General features: G+C 41.7%; 1 protein-coding gene across 3 annotated transcripts in view; it reads left to right on the top strand.

Moving 5' to 3' along the window:
• Positions 1 to 15,347, top strand: part of azi2 (5-azacytidine induced 2) — a 98,982-nt gene that overhangs the window by 64,566 nt on the left and 19,069 nt on the right. For all 3 annotated transcript variants that reach the window (XM_069914032.1, XM_069914031.1, XM_069914034.1), the window contains exon 7: positions 3,684 to 3,808. In XM_069914032.1, the coding sequence (XP_069770133.1) occupies positions 3,684 to 3,808 (125 nt within the window). The remainder of the gene's footprint in view (positions 1 to 3,683; positions 3,809 to 15,347) is intronic.

The following is a 15,347-nucleotide window of genomic DNA, read 5'->3' as shown; positions in this document are numbered from 1 at the left end:
ATAGTGTATATAGTTACTGTATCTAGACTGTGCTTACAGCGATTGGCTGAGAGCTAAGCCACGCCTCTGTCTGGGCCTTAAAGGGTTGTGTCGCTAGCCAGGTCGGATCATTCCGGACTGGTCGGCCACCTGTGAAGAGCTCCTGTCTTTTGCTAATAAAAGCCTTGGTTTGGATCAACAAGTCTTTGATTCTTTCGACGAGCTCTACAACCATTCAATGTGCTGATCTATCTCTCTCCAGTATGCTTCCTCATTGCCACTTGTGATTCTGCTGCCTACTGTGGTGTCATCAGCAAACTTTTAGATAGCATTGGTATTGTGTCTGGCCAATCAGTCATGGGTGTCTAATGAGTAGAGCACCAGGCTAAGTACATGTCCTTGGGGTGCGCCTGTGTTGATGATCAATGAGGAGGAGACTCGTCAATTCGTACTGACTGTGGTCTTCTGATGAGAAAGTCAAGGATCCAGTTGCAGAGTAGGGTTCAGAGGTCTAGAGTTTGTAGCTTCTGGGCCAGCAGTGAGGGATTAATGGTTTTGAAGGCCAAGCTGTAGTCATTGAAGAGCAGCTCTATGTATGAATTACTGTTTTCGAGATGATCTAGAACTGAGTGGAGAACCAGAGATATTGCATCTGCTTTAGAGCATTGTGATGATAGGTGAATTGCAGTGGTTGCAAATATTTGCTTAGATACATGTTAATTCTGGCCAGGACCAGCCTCTCAAAGCACTTCATCACAGTAAAAGTTAGTGCCACTGGGCAGTCGTCGTTGAGGGACCTCACACAACTCTTCTTGGGTACTGGGGTGATTGATGCCCTTTTGAAGCAGATGGGAACCTCTGACTGCAGCAATGATAGGTTGAAAATATTGTGAACATTCCGGCCACTTGGTTGGTGCAGATTTTCAATACCCTGCCGGGTAGCCAAAGTCTCTTACTGTTTTGTTCTTATTTTTCAGCCTCATAATGGCTTCTTTGACTTTCATTGGCACAACTCTGGCCCTCATGTTGAATATGGCAACTACAGATTCCAAAGCTGATCAAAAGCTTGAATCAAAACTCTCTTATAGCTACACTCTTACATCAATGAAGCAATTCCTGAACACTCACAAATGCCTGTGGTCAAATGTCCCAGACATTATGTTGCCCTGAAATGAGGGACAATGTGCAAAAAAGTGTTGTAATTTCTATAGGGTCAAACCAAAATGTATACAAATAACCTTGAAGAAAATCTGGAATGTGCACTTCAATTACATGTGAATTGTTTCATTACAAATAAAGGAAAAAGGGGTCTTTGTCCTAAAAAATTATGGAGGTAACTGTATTTACTGATTCCAGGCATAAATATTCTCTTTCTTCCCCTCCCCCCCACCACCTTTGTTGTTGAGTTGTCCTAATCTCTCCCCATTATACTTTTATTTTTAATGTATGCATAAAAATCCTTTAGATTTTCCTTAATTTTACTCACCAAGGACATTGCCCATCCCTTTTTAGCCCTCCTAATCACCACCTCATTTCTTATTTCCACTATATTTTTCTGGCCCTCTCTGATTCAGCTTCCTAAATCTTATAGTATTTCCTTTTTATTTTTGTCTAAATTTACAACATTTCTCACTGTCCAGGTTTCCAGAACTTTGTCATCATTATTTTTATTTTTTTGGAATATGTTGGTCCTGAATTCTCATCATTTGGTCTTTAAGCCCCTCCCACATATCCCAGATATGCTTAATAACAGCTGTTCTCCATTTAATATTCCCAGAACCTACCTAATTATTTTATAATTTGCTGTCCCCCAGTTTAGCATTTTGCCCCAAGGTCCAGACATCCTTATCTATCCTTGTCTTAAAACAAGGAGTTGTGATCACTGTTCCCAAAAGGCCCTTGCACTGAAATTCCAGTCATATGGCTGGGCACATTTCCCAATACAAGATCTAATTTGGCCCTTCCCCATTTGGATGACCTATATACTATTTAGATAGAAAAATATTTGTTTGAACATGAAGGATGCCACAAAATAGTTTGTCTCCTAATTCTGCTTTATTTCCAAAGGATATGACAAAGGATTTTCAATGTAAACCCATTATTTTTAATGCAAGACCTTACATGTCAGCGATCTGGGTTCAAATCTGTTGTCTATAAAGAGTTTGTTTGTTCTCCCCGTGTTTGAATAGGTTTCATCCGGATGTTCTGGTTGCCTCCCACTTTCCAACATGTACAGGATGAGCAGTGCAGGCTTGTGGGCCTGAAAGGCCTGTTATCATGCTGTATTTCTAAAATTTAAAAAAATTAGTTTCCCTTTCTATGGATGATGGCTGTCTTTTTGAGAAAGTTTTGCATTTTCAGTTTTTGTTTCAGATTTCCAGCATGTGTTTCTTTCTGAATTTTATTCACTGTAATTCTAATGGTTGAAGTAGATCTTGAATCCCCTGGAAGTTTCTTACTGGGCCACTGAGGTATGGAGTGGTTTCCAGTGTTGTATCACATTTGAATAAAAATTGGACAAATTAAATTTGTAAATAAGGAAGTTATCTCATCAAACCATAGAGGCATAAGAAACCAGTAATATGGGAAAAGCACAACAGATCCCCAACACGAGTAAGGATTTTTAAAAATTTGTATGGTTGTCAGCTAATAGTTCAGGATGGAGTCTTGATGGGCAGTGAGCAGTTGATAGTGGCTTATGACCACACTGGGCAGAGTGATGGCATTTATCTTTATTGTGCTTTTATTTTAACACTGGATAATAAATCCAATGTGCTTACAGATGTAAATTTGCATCAATTCCTTTTATATTGGACAAAACCCAGAATTTCTAAATGTTAGCATCGGCATCATGGCTGGAACTGTGCTGGTGTACCAATGCTAGTTTGCAGGCCTTGATCTTCTCATTCCAGTAAGCAGTGATAACACAGGCTGAAGAAGAAACTGAAATTCAATGTATAGTTTTGTTTTAAATTTGTGGAAGATGTTCTTGTTGAGTGGGTGATTTTGTAGTTATGATTGCCATCAAGGTCTTTTAATCATCACGGACCTGCAGTTTCTAATCATTGTCCCCTCAAAATTTGAGTATAAGGTGTGAACAGCAGCTCATTTTCTGCACCTAAAAATGGGAATGAGTTGGCAAAAGTATTTAATGAGTAACCTTGGTCTTTTGTTGAAAATTATTGAAATTTGACATCTCCCTTATTTTGTAAATAGAATCTAAACGAATCTGAGTTGCATCTGTTGACTGTCTCAATTTGATTGTATTTGCTTTCCATTGTCTATCTGTACTTGTATATGTATAATAATGTTTCACAGTTGCTCTTAAGACATTGAAATTTGCCTAGAAAAAAAGAACAGTTGCAAAACAATTGCAAAATATTGGGCTCTCTTAAATATTGGGAAAACAATCAGCAAGACTTGAAAACGTCCTTTTTTAAAAAAAAAAATCTGTGTGTTTAAAGACAAACAGTGGGAGAAAATAGCATACATTTTACTTTTTACTATTTAAAAGGTTGGAAAGACTAGATTGTGTTTTGACAAATTAAAAATCTCTTTAGTTGGAAAAAAATAGTTTCAAATGTACTTTTCCTGCCTCTCCCACCCCCCCCCCCAAGGTTCTTATCTTTACAACTATTTAGTTTTATAGTCATAATAAATTGTTTTGTGAATTAGTTGTGACAATGTTTTTTTATTAACTTTAGAGAAATTGGTCTGCAAATACTATACCAAGATCTTAAGAAAGAAATGTTTAACTTGCATTTGGTGACAAAAACGCAAGCTGAACTCCTGCGAAAGCTGTTAACCACACAAGGTTCAACAAAGAATGGTAAGTAATGTGTGTGCGCGCGTGTGAAGGGAAATGGTGCACTTTAACCACAGACTCTATCGATACCCATAGAAAAAACATCAAATGTTATCTTGTCAACATCTTGTGATTAACTGATAAGTTCAAAATATGCAATTTACTGCCTGCCCTTTATGTACAATAGGTTTTATCTTGTGTTGATAAGTTTAACACATAAAGGTGTTGATGTTGTACAATAAATATGTTCTGTACTTTTTTCTTGCTCCCCTTTTGGCTTCTACTTCATAGTTACTGCAGTGCAAGATGAACTACTGTTTGCATACAAAGCTGAGGTGTGACAAACTGTTTTGTAGCATTTTTGATTTATATTAAATCTTTCAATTTGCAGGGGAAAAAAGTCTAAGGATTGAAAGTTTGATGTAAAACTAATTTATTTTTTTTAATTCATTTCAAAGCAAGAGACACTAATTAACCCCATATTGGAGATTAATCATAATTTCAATGTTACTCTGACAATTTAACTGAAATCATTTTTACCACAGTGAAATATTAATATGACCTTTGTCTGCTTTACCTTTAGCAGTGAAATACGTAAAAATTATTTTGCTTCTATTTGTGATTTTTCAGAAAATACTTTCTCCTGAATACATTTGTCAAATTTTTGTATATCAAGATTCTGTTTTCTTTCCTGAGAGACAAGTCATTCAATGAAAATGTTCAATTTTAAAAGAATTTCCCTCTTATGTGCAAGAAATAATTATGTATATAAAATATTTGAGCAATTTCTTTTAAGCTGTCTAAATATTTCAACATATTTGAATTTCATTATTTCAAGACTGGGCTTTTTGTTTCCTGTTATATTTGGGACAAATGTCTGGCCATTCAGCCTTTCAATATTATTTTATCATTTATACTGGTCCTTATTATCTCATCCCAGCTTACTTGTGTTTGCTTTATTTTCCTCGTTGGTCTTAACCAACAAGAAACTTGATTTCTTTATTTTTAATTGAATAAACATCTGCTACCTTGCATGAAAATTACTTTAGATTTCCTTTTGTGAAAAATATGCTGGTGTGACAGATTATAGATATGTTTTTGGGAGATAAATTGGGGCAGGTTTTTTTTTAAAGCAGATCTTATTTAAAATACTGGAGCTCTGCTTATGCTAGACATGCCAGCCCCAGAGCCTTGGCAAAAACTTTGGAGAGTGCCCAAGAGACTTCACTAATGGACTGTTGTTTACAAAAAGGCAACAGATGAAAGAACGTCAGAGCCGCAGACTGTTTGGAATGGAACTTGCTGTTCTAAGTGAGAGAAAAGCATAAATGCGGGAATTTTGAATTTAACTGTCAGCTATGAAATCTCTAACAGTTAGGTTATATTCATATCTCAACATGTTTTGTAATTGGGGAGATAATGAGGTTTGGGAGCTCCTTACTCTCAAGAGTATAGGATAAAATTAAATGGCAGTTTTTGGGAACGGTGAAAGATGGCCCGATATTTGAAAGGATGGCTGCACAACTTAGGGACCGCGGTTTTGTTCAGGGTAAGGCACACGTAATAACCAAGTTGCAGAGCCTGCGGAAAAAATTTCATCAGACCGTGGACCATAATGGCAGGAGTGGTAGAGGGCTCTGGACTGGCCATATTTTGACCTGTGCCATTCCATTTGGGGTCAAGCCACTCTGCCAGCTGAGCTACTCTTCTGAGCAACATTGTGGACCCGGCTTCCCCCGAGACTATTCCTTCTGCATCTTCCTCCTCAGGCAGCAGTGCATTATGAAGACATTAGCAGTCTGGAAGCGGGTGCCACCATTAGAAACTATCAAGCTGCGCCTCACGATCAGCTAGGTTAAAAAAAATTTTGTTTGTGATTACCATCTTTCTCATGTGATTTTTGTGAGTGTATTTGCCCATAAGTACCCATCTCGCTAATGTCGATTGTGTTATTTTGTACTCTTAAGGTGCCAACTGCATCTGAAAAAACAAAATTAACTAAAGTGCAGGTGGTACAATGGAAATAGAATCTGCTACTGTCAAATTTGATGATGATGTGGAGAGGGTTCACCTTCAATTGGAAAGGCAGGGGAACCATGAAGGAGTGGATAAGGAGAGATGTGCAAAAGGTGGAGATGGCTGATAGACAGGAGCGTGTTGAATGGGTTTGGCACCTTGCTCCAAGGCATTCAGCATGGGATGAAGAATGAGGGCTCACTTCTGTGGGACCTGATTACACGCATGGATGCTCTTATACCACAACGTCCTGCTCCCTCTCTACAATACCAAATTTCCACAGGCCAGTGCTGTGCTCCTGCACCCCAGAGGCAGTATTATTCTCCACCACTACCTGCCAATACAATCTTGTCCATACGGATGAAGCATATGAATCATTTAATCCAGATTTTTTCTCCTCCTCCCTGCAACTGATGGAATGATTTAACAATTGTCCACACTGTGTTGTGCCTTACTACTTTTGATCATGGTAATCGGTGTCTTCCTAATTTGCACAGTTGTAAACAGTCATTTTCAGTTCTATTTGCACTCTTTATTGTCATTTTTTATTTACAGGTTTTCTGTGCACTATGAATTTCTGACATGTGCCATAAACATTTACTAAAATATGTCATTTCTTGGCTTACTCAGATTACACATTTAGTTAACAGAATGGACATTATCAGTTTACAGAATTGATTCACAGAATGTACATAATTGCTTTACCGATAGCCTCATGATTGTGTGCTTGTGCACCCTAATAGGCAACACGATCAGGCTCAAAGAGATCGGGTACCTCAGTATTCAACTCTAGCAAGAAGTGTTCCTTTTTGCTTTCACATATATTGTGTAGAACACAACAGGCAACAACATCTGATACAAAAGTGGTACAAATATCAAGTTGCTTGGCCATGCTCCTCCAGTGACTTTTGAAACATCCAAAAGCATTTTCTACTACCATCCTTGCTGAGCTCAAATGGTAGTTAAAATATCACTAATGTTTATTGAGTGCACGATGGTTAGTGAACCCCCTTCATCAGTCACTTCCTAAGGAGGTAAGATGGGTTTCCAATTAGATGGATGGAGATTTCCACTCCGTTAATAGTTTTGGAATTCTGTGGGCAGAGCAATGTACATTTATGAGCACTACATGCAACCTCTGAAATCACAATCAGTTCACTAATGTTTTCTAGTGGCCTTAAGTTTTACTTGAAGTAGAGTCAGTCATGGTATCCTATATAGTTACATGAGACAAAAGAAACATGATTGGTTGCTTGATGCACACATAATACATTACTTTGTAGTGGGGAATACAAACTGCACGTGGGAAGAGGTACCCACCTTGATCTTCGGCCTTTCTGTAGATGGGTGATTTGGCTAAAACTCGAGCATCATGCATGCAGCCAGGCCACCGGAAAGCTGTAAAAACAAAAGACTGAGTGTCCAGATTGACATATGATACACATTAACTGATAAAGGCAAATAGTTGTAACTCAGGCCAAGATCGTTACCAGTAGTTGTGGTCAACAATGGCTTGAAGAACAATCAAGAACTTCCTTTTCTGATTGAATTAGATTTGTGCATCATTATGGGGGTGGGGCGGGGGCGATGATGGGTAATATGTATGTGTCATGATAATGAATATGTATGAGATGTACCGGAAGTCACGTGGTATGAGAGAGAGATAAGAGCACAAGCAGGAGAACAAAGGAAACTGGAAAATAAAGACGCTGAGAAGATTACCTGATAAAACTTGTGTTTGATGTTTTATTAACTTCACATTTCGGGCCACAAATGTGACATTGGCGACGAGGATGAAAGAAGCTTGAAGAAAATTAAAGACTAAACAAGATTACAGAGAATTACAGACAACTTCAAGGTGATAAGAATTTTCTCTTTGCTTAGTACTTTTGGGGCTGGAATATTTCCTCATAGCTGGTGCAAACGGTGACTTTCTAACACATAGTGGAATTGCTCATTTTGACCCGACTGGAGATGCAAGCACTGTAAGTGTGAAGTGGAAGGCATGGCTGGAAGAATTTGAATCCTACGCCGACAGTCGTGGCCTATTTCTAGATACCGGTACAGTTGAACAAAAAGCGCAGAGAAGGGCGTTACTTCTTTTCACTGCTGGACCCGCAGTTCGGGAAACAGTTAAGACACTTTTGAATACTGGAAGAAAGGATGAGTACCAGAAAGCGGTAGATGCATTAAATGCACACTATGTAGTGACACCGAATGCTACATTTCAACGCCATTTGTTTCGGAGAACGAGACAAGAAGATGGCCAGACAATTGCTCAGTACGTGACGAGACTACGCCGGCTAGCTGTTGGATGCAATTACATGCCAGCTGATTTAGACAACCAATTATTGGATCAAGTCGTACAGCACTGCAGATCAGATAAACTCAGAAGACGTCTACTGGAAAGAGGGAGTGAGTTGGAACTCACCGATGCTTTAGCCATTGCTGCTGCATTAGAGGCTGTTGAAGAGCAATTTCATACCATGACCCTGAAAGACAACTCAAGCCAGCAAATTAAGAGGCTCTCACATCGCCATAACCAGCCAAGATATACGTCGACACAGGACGTGGAGTGTTATCAATGTGGAAACCGAGGTCACTTTGGAAAAGACCCATATTGCCCGGCCAAAGGCAAAGTTTGCAGAAAGTGTGGAGGTAAGGACCACTTTGCAAATAAGTGCAAAAGCAAGTCCAATGCAGACCAGAAGAGGAAGAGTACAACTTCCAAAGTCAAAGCCTGGGGGAAAGGAAAGTATCCTGGAAAGAAAGATACCATTCGCCAGATAGACGGTGATGATGATGATACCCAGGAGGAACAGAGTTGTTAACAATTTACGTTGAATGAAGTACATCATGAGAACGTCCCAGTGATCATTGGTGGAGTGACCGTGCAGGTCATTGTAGACTCAGGCAGTGACAGTAATGTGATTGATCGACATTTATGGGAGAAGTTGAAAAGGAAAAAGATCATCTGTACCTCAAAGAAGTATTCCAAGAAACTATATCCATACACAGCAACCAAGCCATTGCAGACCATTGGATGTTTTACTGCAACTGTTGAAACTGGAGATAAGTACACCAAAGCAGAGTTTATGGTCATAGAAGAGAGGGGAGAACCATTGCTGAGTAGAAGCACAGCGCAAGACCTGCCAATACTTCATATTGGAGCTTGTGTCAATTTAATTCAGTCATACGAGGATATGAAGCAAGAATTCCCCGCAGTCTTCCAAGGAGTAGGAAAGCTGAAAGGTCGACAATTGAAGCTAGCGGTAGATGAAACGGTCAAACCCAAGGCACAACCAATGCGCCGAACTCCATTTGGACTTCGTGGGAAAGTCGAAGCCAAAATTAAAGAATTGATCGAACAAGACATTATTGAACCGGTGGAACATTCGACACAATGGGTCAGTCCCGTAGTGATTGTGCCCAAACCAAAGGGTGACATAAGACTATGTGTTGACATGAGAATGGCCAATGAAGATATAATTAGAGAACGACACCCTATACCAACAGTGGAGGAAATACTTCAGGAACTAACTACCAGCAAGGTATTCTCAAAAGTTGATCTGAAATGGGGCTATCATCAATTAGAGCTGGATCCAGGTTCCCGAGATGTAACAACATTTGTGACTCACTGTGGATTGTATCGTTACAAGAGACTATCATTTGGAATTAATGCAGCTTCGGAGATCTACCAGTATGAAATCCATCGAGTGATTCAAGGCATTCCTGGAGTTGCCAACATTTCTGACGACATCATAGTCCATGCGCCAACGAAGGAAGAGCATGACAAACGGTTGAGGCGTGTACTATCTAGACTACAGGAGGCAGGCCTTACCGTGAATGGAAACAAGTGCCAGTTCGGTGTGTCAGAAATGGACTTCATGGGACACAGACTACAACCCTACAAATATAAAGTAATCCACATTGCAGGGAAAACAAACATTGCAGATCCGCTGTCCAGATTGGTGAAGGATGGTGGTCCACAATCCAAGTCAGAATTGAAGGACACCTAGGTATTGTTGGTACCAAGCAAAACCTCAGGACCAAGGTATGGTGGCCAGGTTGTGATAAAGACGCAGAGAAATTTGTTAAAACTTGTCACGGATGTCAAATCACAAGTAGGAGTAATCCGCCAGAACCGATCCGGAGTACGCAACTCCCGACAGGACCATGGATCGACGTAGCTGTTGATTTTCTTGGACCTTTACCGACGGGTGAATCAATTATGGTAGTGATAGATTACTACAGCAGATACTATGAGTACGTGGTGTTAGGTCTGCTTTGTTCATGAATGAGTGAGTCAAACACCAGACTGAGTCGAAATCAAGGTTCTTTGTTCTTTATTGCCGGATTGTAACACTTGCAACTAACAGTGTTAGTTGGAGAAGGCGCATTCTGCCGTTATCAGCAAGTGGTGTTTTTTATATACCTTAGGATACACAAAGATAAGCGTATACAGAGCCGTTGTCATACCCACACTCCTGTTCGGCTCCGAATCATGGGTCCTCTACCGGCACCACCTACGGCTCCTAGAACGCTTCCACCAGCGTTGTCTCCGCTCCATCCTCAACATCCATTGGAGCGCTCACACCCCTAACGTCGAGGTACTCGAGATGGCAGAGGTCGACAGCATCGAGTCCTAAGGTGCTGAAGATCCAGCTGCGCTGGATGGGTCACGTCTCCAGAATGGAGGACCATCGCCTTCCCAAGATCGTATTATATGGCGAGCTCTCCACTGGCCACCGTGACAGAGGTGCACCAAAGAAAAGGTACAAGGACTGCCTAAAGAAATCTCTTGGTGCCTGCCACATTGACCACCGCCAGTGGGCTGATAACGCCTCAAACCGTGCATCTTGGCGCCTCACAGTTTGGCGGGCAGCAGCCTCCTTTGAAGAAGACCGCAGAGCCCACCTCACTGACAAAAGGCAAAGGAGGAAAAACCCAACCCCAACCAACCAATTTTCCCTTGCAACCGCTGCAATCGTGTCTGCCTGTCCCGCATCGGACTGGTCAGCCACAAACGAGCCTGCAGCTGACGTGGACTTTTTACCCCCTCCATAAATCTTCGTCCGCGAAGCCAAGCCAAAGAAAGAAAAAAGGATACGTACTTAGTAAATTATCATACCATGACATTGTCCAATGAATAAACTGTTGCTATCCTTCTCTGCTAGTTTCCTGCACATCAATTTGTCATCCCCACTCTTATCTTGAGAGTACAAGGTCACAACTGCATCTTGTTACGGCCCAGCACTGGATGACTCCTACATTCCCAGCTCATGATGTTTTTACCTAACAATCCCTCCTTTGTCCTCTTTAGAGGACAATCTTGCCCTGACTACGCTACCACCACGTTACATTAGTTCGCCTACTATTGCCAAGCTCTATACGGGTTCTGTTCATGGGGTTGTTCGGCTGGTGGGCGAGGGCTCCCCCCAACCCTCTTTAGCGTATACCCCCATCCGTTTCCCCGATCCCATTGCCCGTTTACAAGTTTCATTCCCATTTGCCCCCAAGCAAATAACTAGCTAATCCCCCAAATATTAGTAATTACCCAAGTTAACATATAGTCTACAATCTATTTCATAATGTTTGTTCTACAATCTATTTAATAAACCCTCCTCCCCGTCACATTCTCCATCAGACTCCAGATCGATCTCTGCAACTTTTGACGCCTCCTGTGATGTGAGATAGTCCCGCTCCGCAGCCTGCATAGCTTGATATTTCGGAGGCAGCTCATCGTGGTTGGCAAAGGCTCTCTCAATGGTCCTCGTGACCAGCGTTCGAATGCATGGAATACAACAACAGCCACAAGTGATAAAAATGGATACAGAAATGAACAATCCTAGGAAAAGTTGTCCCAACTTTGTGCCCCATTTCCCAAACACTCCATGTAACCAAGACAAAACAGGGTTAGAGACTCCAGATTGGGCTTTTAATTCCTTCGCCAATGCCTTAAGTTTTGTCTGCCTCTTAGTGAGTGACCCATCTGCCCTGTGTTATTAGAGATAGAAGTGCAGCATAGATCGAACTGGAAGGTGCTATCCTTGTCTTTATCTATCTTCAGAATAACTTTGGCCCCGCATGGATCTGAACTACTCTGTTGGCTTGTTTGGCAACCCACCAACAGGAATGCCCATAGGGCCCTCGGCATTGTCCACATTTGTGGACTCAGATCAGAAAGATATTTGTCTTAGTCCCCGTGATCAATATTTTCTCCTTTTATGGGTCGGTCTCTTTCTACTTTCTCATTCACTACCTGGTCCCATGCTTCAATATTCAGTCTGATAAATTTCCCTCCCTCCGAGGTGGAATATCCCAGGATTTCTGTCTGCCTGTATTCACACCCCATCGCTTCCTTCACCATCGGACCCAACTGTCGGGCGTGGTGATCTTTGGCAATTCCCAAGGTTACATGTGGCACACTTTCAGCTCCTAAGCAGAACCACTCCATTTGTTCTTCTGTCATGACAACCATAGCAGCTATTCCCTGCTTACCCACAAAGATAAATGGACAATGTATCATTTCTGTCTTCCCTTCTTTTAGTTGGAGGGTTAGCAAGGCGTCCAAACTATAGGGTGTAGGGAATGTTTCTCTAAGTGCTTCCCAAAATCTATTTCGAAGTGGGTCAAATTCTATTTCATCCCCCAATTTACTACTTCTAAGGATTCTCTCTATTTGCTTCAGGGCCGCTTCTGCCTTTATTTTTATCATGACATCTGCGAGTGCTAATTGTTCTTGACAGGTTTCTCGCTCAAAACAAGAGATCCATGGACCAGCCCCATTACTCAATGGAGGAAGTTTTTTCATTAGACTCTCTAAGTCCATTCGTGACCAGGGTACATATTTTTGATTTCCCTGCCCCGTGATCAGCAATGGGCATTGAGGTCTCAATTTTGGGGATTTCTGTTCCTTTTTTACTCTTGGAATACATCCCCTGTTTATTCCCCCCTGTTCAGACACCTCTTCGTCACTACTGTCACTGTCCCCGTCAGGTTCTGATGTCTCAGAGTCAAAGGTATATCGTTCACGTTCATCACTAAGATAATTTTTTCGGTTAGAGTCTAGTGGTTTCACGTCTTTCTCTTTCGTCCTAACTATGTCCAGGCAGGCATGTCTACTCTTCTCCCTCCCGAGTTCTTTAATGCTACTTTCCTCCCATGGTGGGCCGTATCTCGTTTCCTCATCTGTACTACACTTTTCGTCCTTTGCTCCTATTACTGTTCCTCCAGCTTTGAGTTCTGCTGACAGTGTTGTAGTTATCTTTTCAATTTCTCTCAATACACCTACCATTAATTCTTTTTGTTCCTTACTGGTCTGCCCCAGCACATTCACATCTTTGTTTAAGTTTTTAACGTTATCCTGAACCTTTTTCATGTTCCTTTTCTGCGTCTCTAAGTCTTTTTCTATTTTCTTGGATCCCGCGGGGGTCTCGACATCTATTACTCCCCCTCCTATTTTTAGTAAAGGGGCCTGTACCTTGTCTGACGCGTCCCTATTCCCGATGTTCCTGTCATGTCCCAGTGTTTCAATATCTGGATATAAGGGACGTGACTCTTGGGTCCCGTCTGGGGTGTCAGGGGTACCTTGTGACTCCACATATGCATAGGGCGGGGGTCTACAAGCTATTTCTATAGGGGCCATAATAGGTGGGTTATCGGGGAGACCAAATTCTTCGAATATAGCTAGGACATCGCGGTACTGCATCTCCTTGTCTCTCATCTTTTTTTGTGCAGACTCTCGATTAAAGATTTTCCTTTCTATGTCCCGTTTGTATAATTGTATAAGACTCACTTATAAATGATTATTGTCAGAGTACATACATGACATCACACATCCAGAGACTATGAGAGAGAGAGCGAGAGAGAGAGAGAGAGAGAGAGCATAGCGAGAGAAAGAGATAGAGAGGCAGATACACAGAGCACGAGAGATAGAGAGAGAAAATGCCTTGCACTGGCCCCACTGGGAGAAAAGTCTTCAGATTAACACTTTCGTTTCATGGTTACACCTTTAAAAGGTTCTCATCCTGTGATCACTGGTCTGGATCAGATTGGGTCTCCCACCACTGGGAACCATCACTCCTTCCTTCCCTCCCACCTCGAGTGAGCTACACGTCAGCCCACAATGTCTGCCCTGATCCCACAATGGTGGGGGTGCAGGAAAGAGGGAGGGAGAGAGGATAGAACAGGATTCCATTTGATGCGGAGCTGGAATTGTGGGCACAAAATTAAAACCAAATTGTATTTCTCTGCCCTGCCCCACCTGGGGATTTCAGGGCAGCACCGCCACAGATTGGGATTGGGAGGGGGAGTGGGTGAGAGAGGAGGGGGGAGAAGAGAGAGAGGGGGAGAGAAGAGAGAGGGGGGAGGGTGAAAGGAGGGAGGGAGAGAGCAAACCCGAACACTTCGTGACTGGAAACAGGCACTTTTCCTTTCCCTTCTGTGTTTTGTTTCTTCCAGCTTATCTAAGACCCTACGCTTTAGAATTTTGTTTCCCTCACCTGTCAGGAACATCTCAGCGCTCCCGGATAACCACCCCATCTTCCTCCAGCGATCTACATATTTTCGGAGAATTTTTTGTTTCTCCAATGCCACATTACTGGTATTTCGCTTCCCTAACTCCTGATTAATTTCCCTAATAACTTGGTCAAAGGTCTTAGCAGACAATTGTGCAGCCATTGCTGCAGGGTCGCTTCCTAATGCCTCTTTTAATTTAGGTTCTTGTCCATTTAGGGGATCTATGTTAACGAAAATCGCTTTTAAAAATGTCTCTTTGCAGGCCGGATGAAAAAATTTTTTAGTGAAACAGTCTCTAAGTCTGGTCCTCCGGTGGACCTCAGACTGTCCTGTATACTCTGATTGCTCGTCTTCCACTCTCTGTTTTCCCAAAGAGGTCTGAAAATTAAATTACAACTAGGAAACCAAATTTTTTGGGCTATATTTTTGTCCAGTTTCCCTGTACCAATCTATGAATTTACGTAACTTTATCTACTTGGTGATGCTGGGAATACCCTCATTTAACTTATCAAAAATACTTCGAATAAACCGGGTGTCTCTTAAGGTTCTGTCAACTTTTTCATTGATATCTCCTACCTGATCCGGACACAGCTTTTGCAGCCTTTCGTCGTCGTCCTTGTTCACCAGGCAGGCGTCCCTGAGTACTCTTTTTGTCGTCTCAAGGTCTCTTATGTCCGCTGTGGTATTCCACCACGGCGAATTGGGGAAATAAATTCTTAAGTTTTCAAGTGTACAAACATTATCATACCTACCGGACATTTATAAGTCAGTCTTTTTATACAATTGAGACCAATAGGCCTGAACCTTCGTTTTCTTTCAAAGCCCAACCTTCACGTGGGAGATTTCTCCTCTTAATAACCAGTTTAGGGCAGAAAACTCAGGACCCCAATTGTTCATAGACCACCTTCTCACTCTATTGGACTTTGCAACGACACAATAAAGACTTTTTAAACTCTAGTAGTTTGTCGGCGAAGCACTTATCAAATGTCATTCAACCACCTTAAGGACTTTTCTTCTCTCTTTAACC

Source organism: Narcine bancroftii, chromosome 1 (genome assembly GCF_036971445.1).
Source record: "Narcine bancroftii isolate sNarBan1 chromosome 1, sNarBan1.hap1, whole genome shotgun sequence".
Lineage (NCBI taxonomy): Eukaryota > Metazoa > Chordata > Chondrichthyes > Torpediniformes > Narcinidae > Narcine > Narcine bancroftii.
Note: the sequence above shows the minus strand (reverse complement) of the source record. Positions and strands in the feature narration are given on the sequence as shown.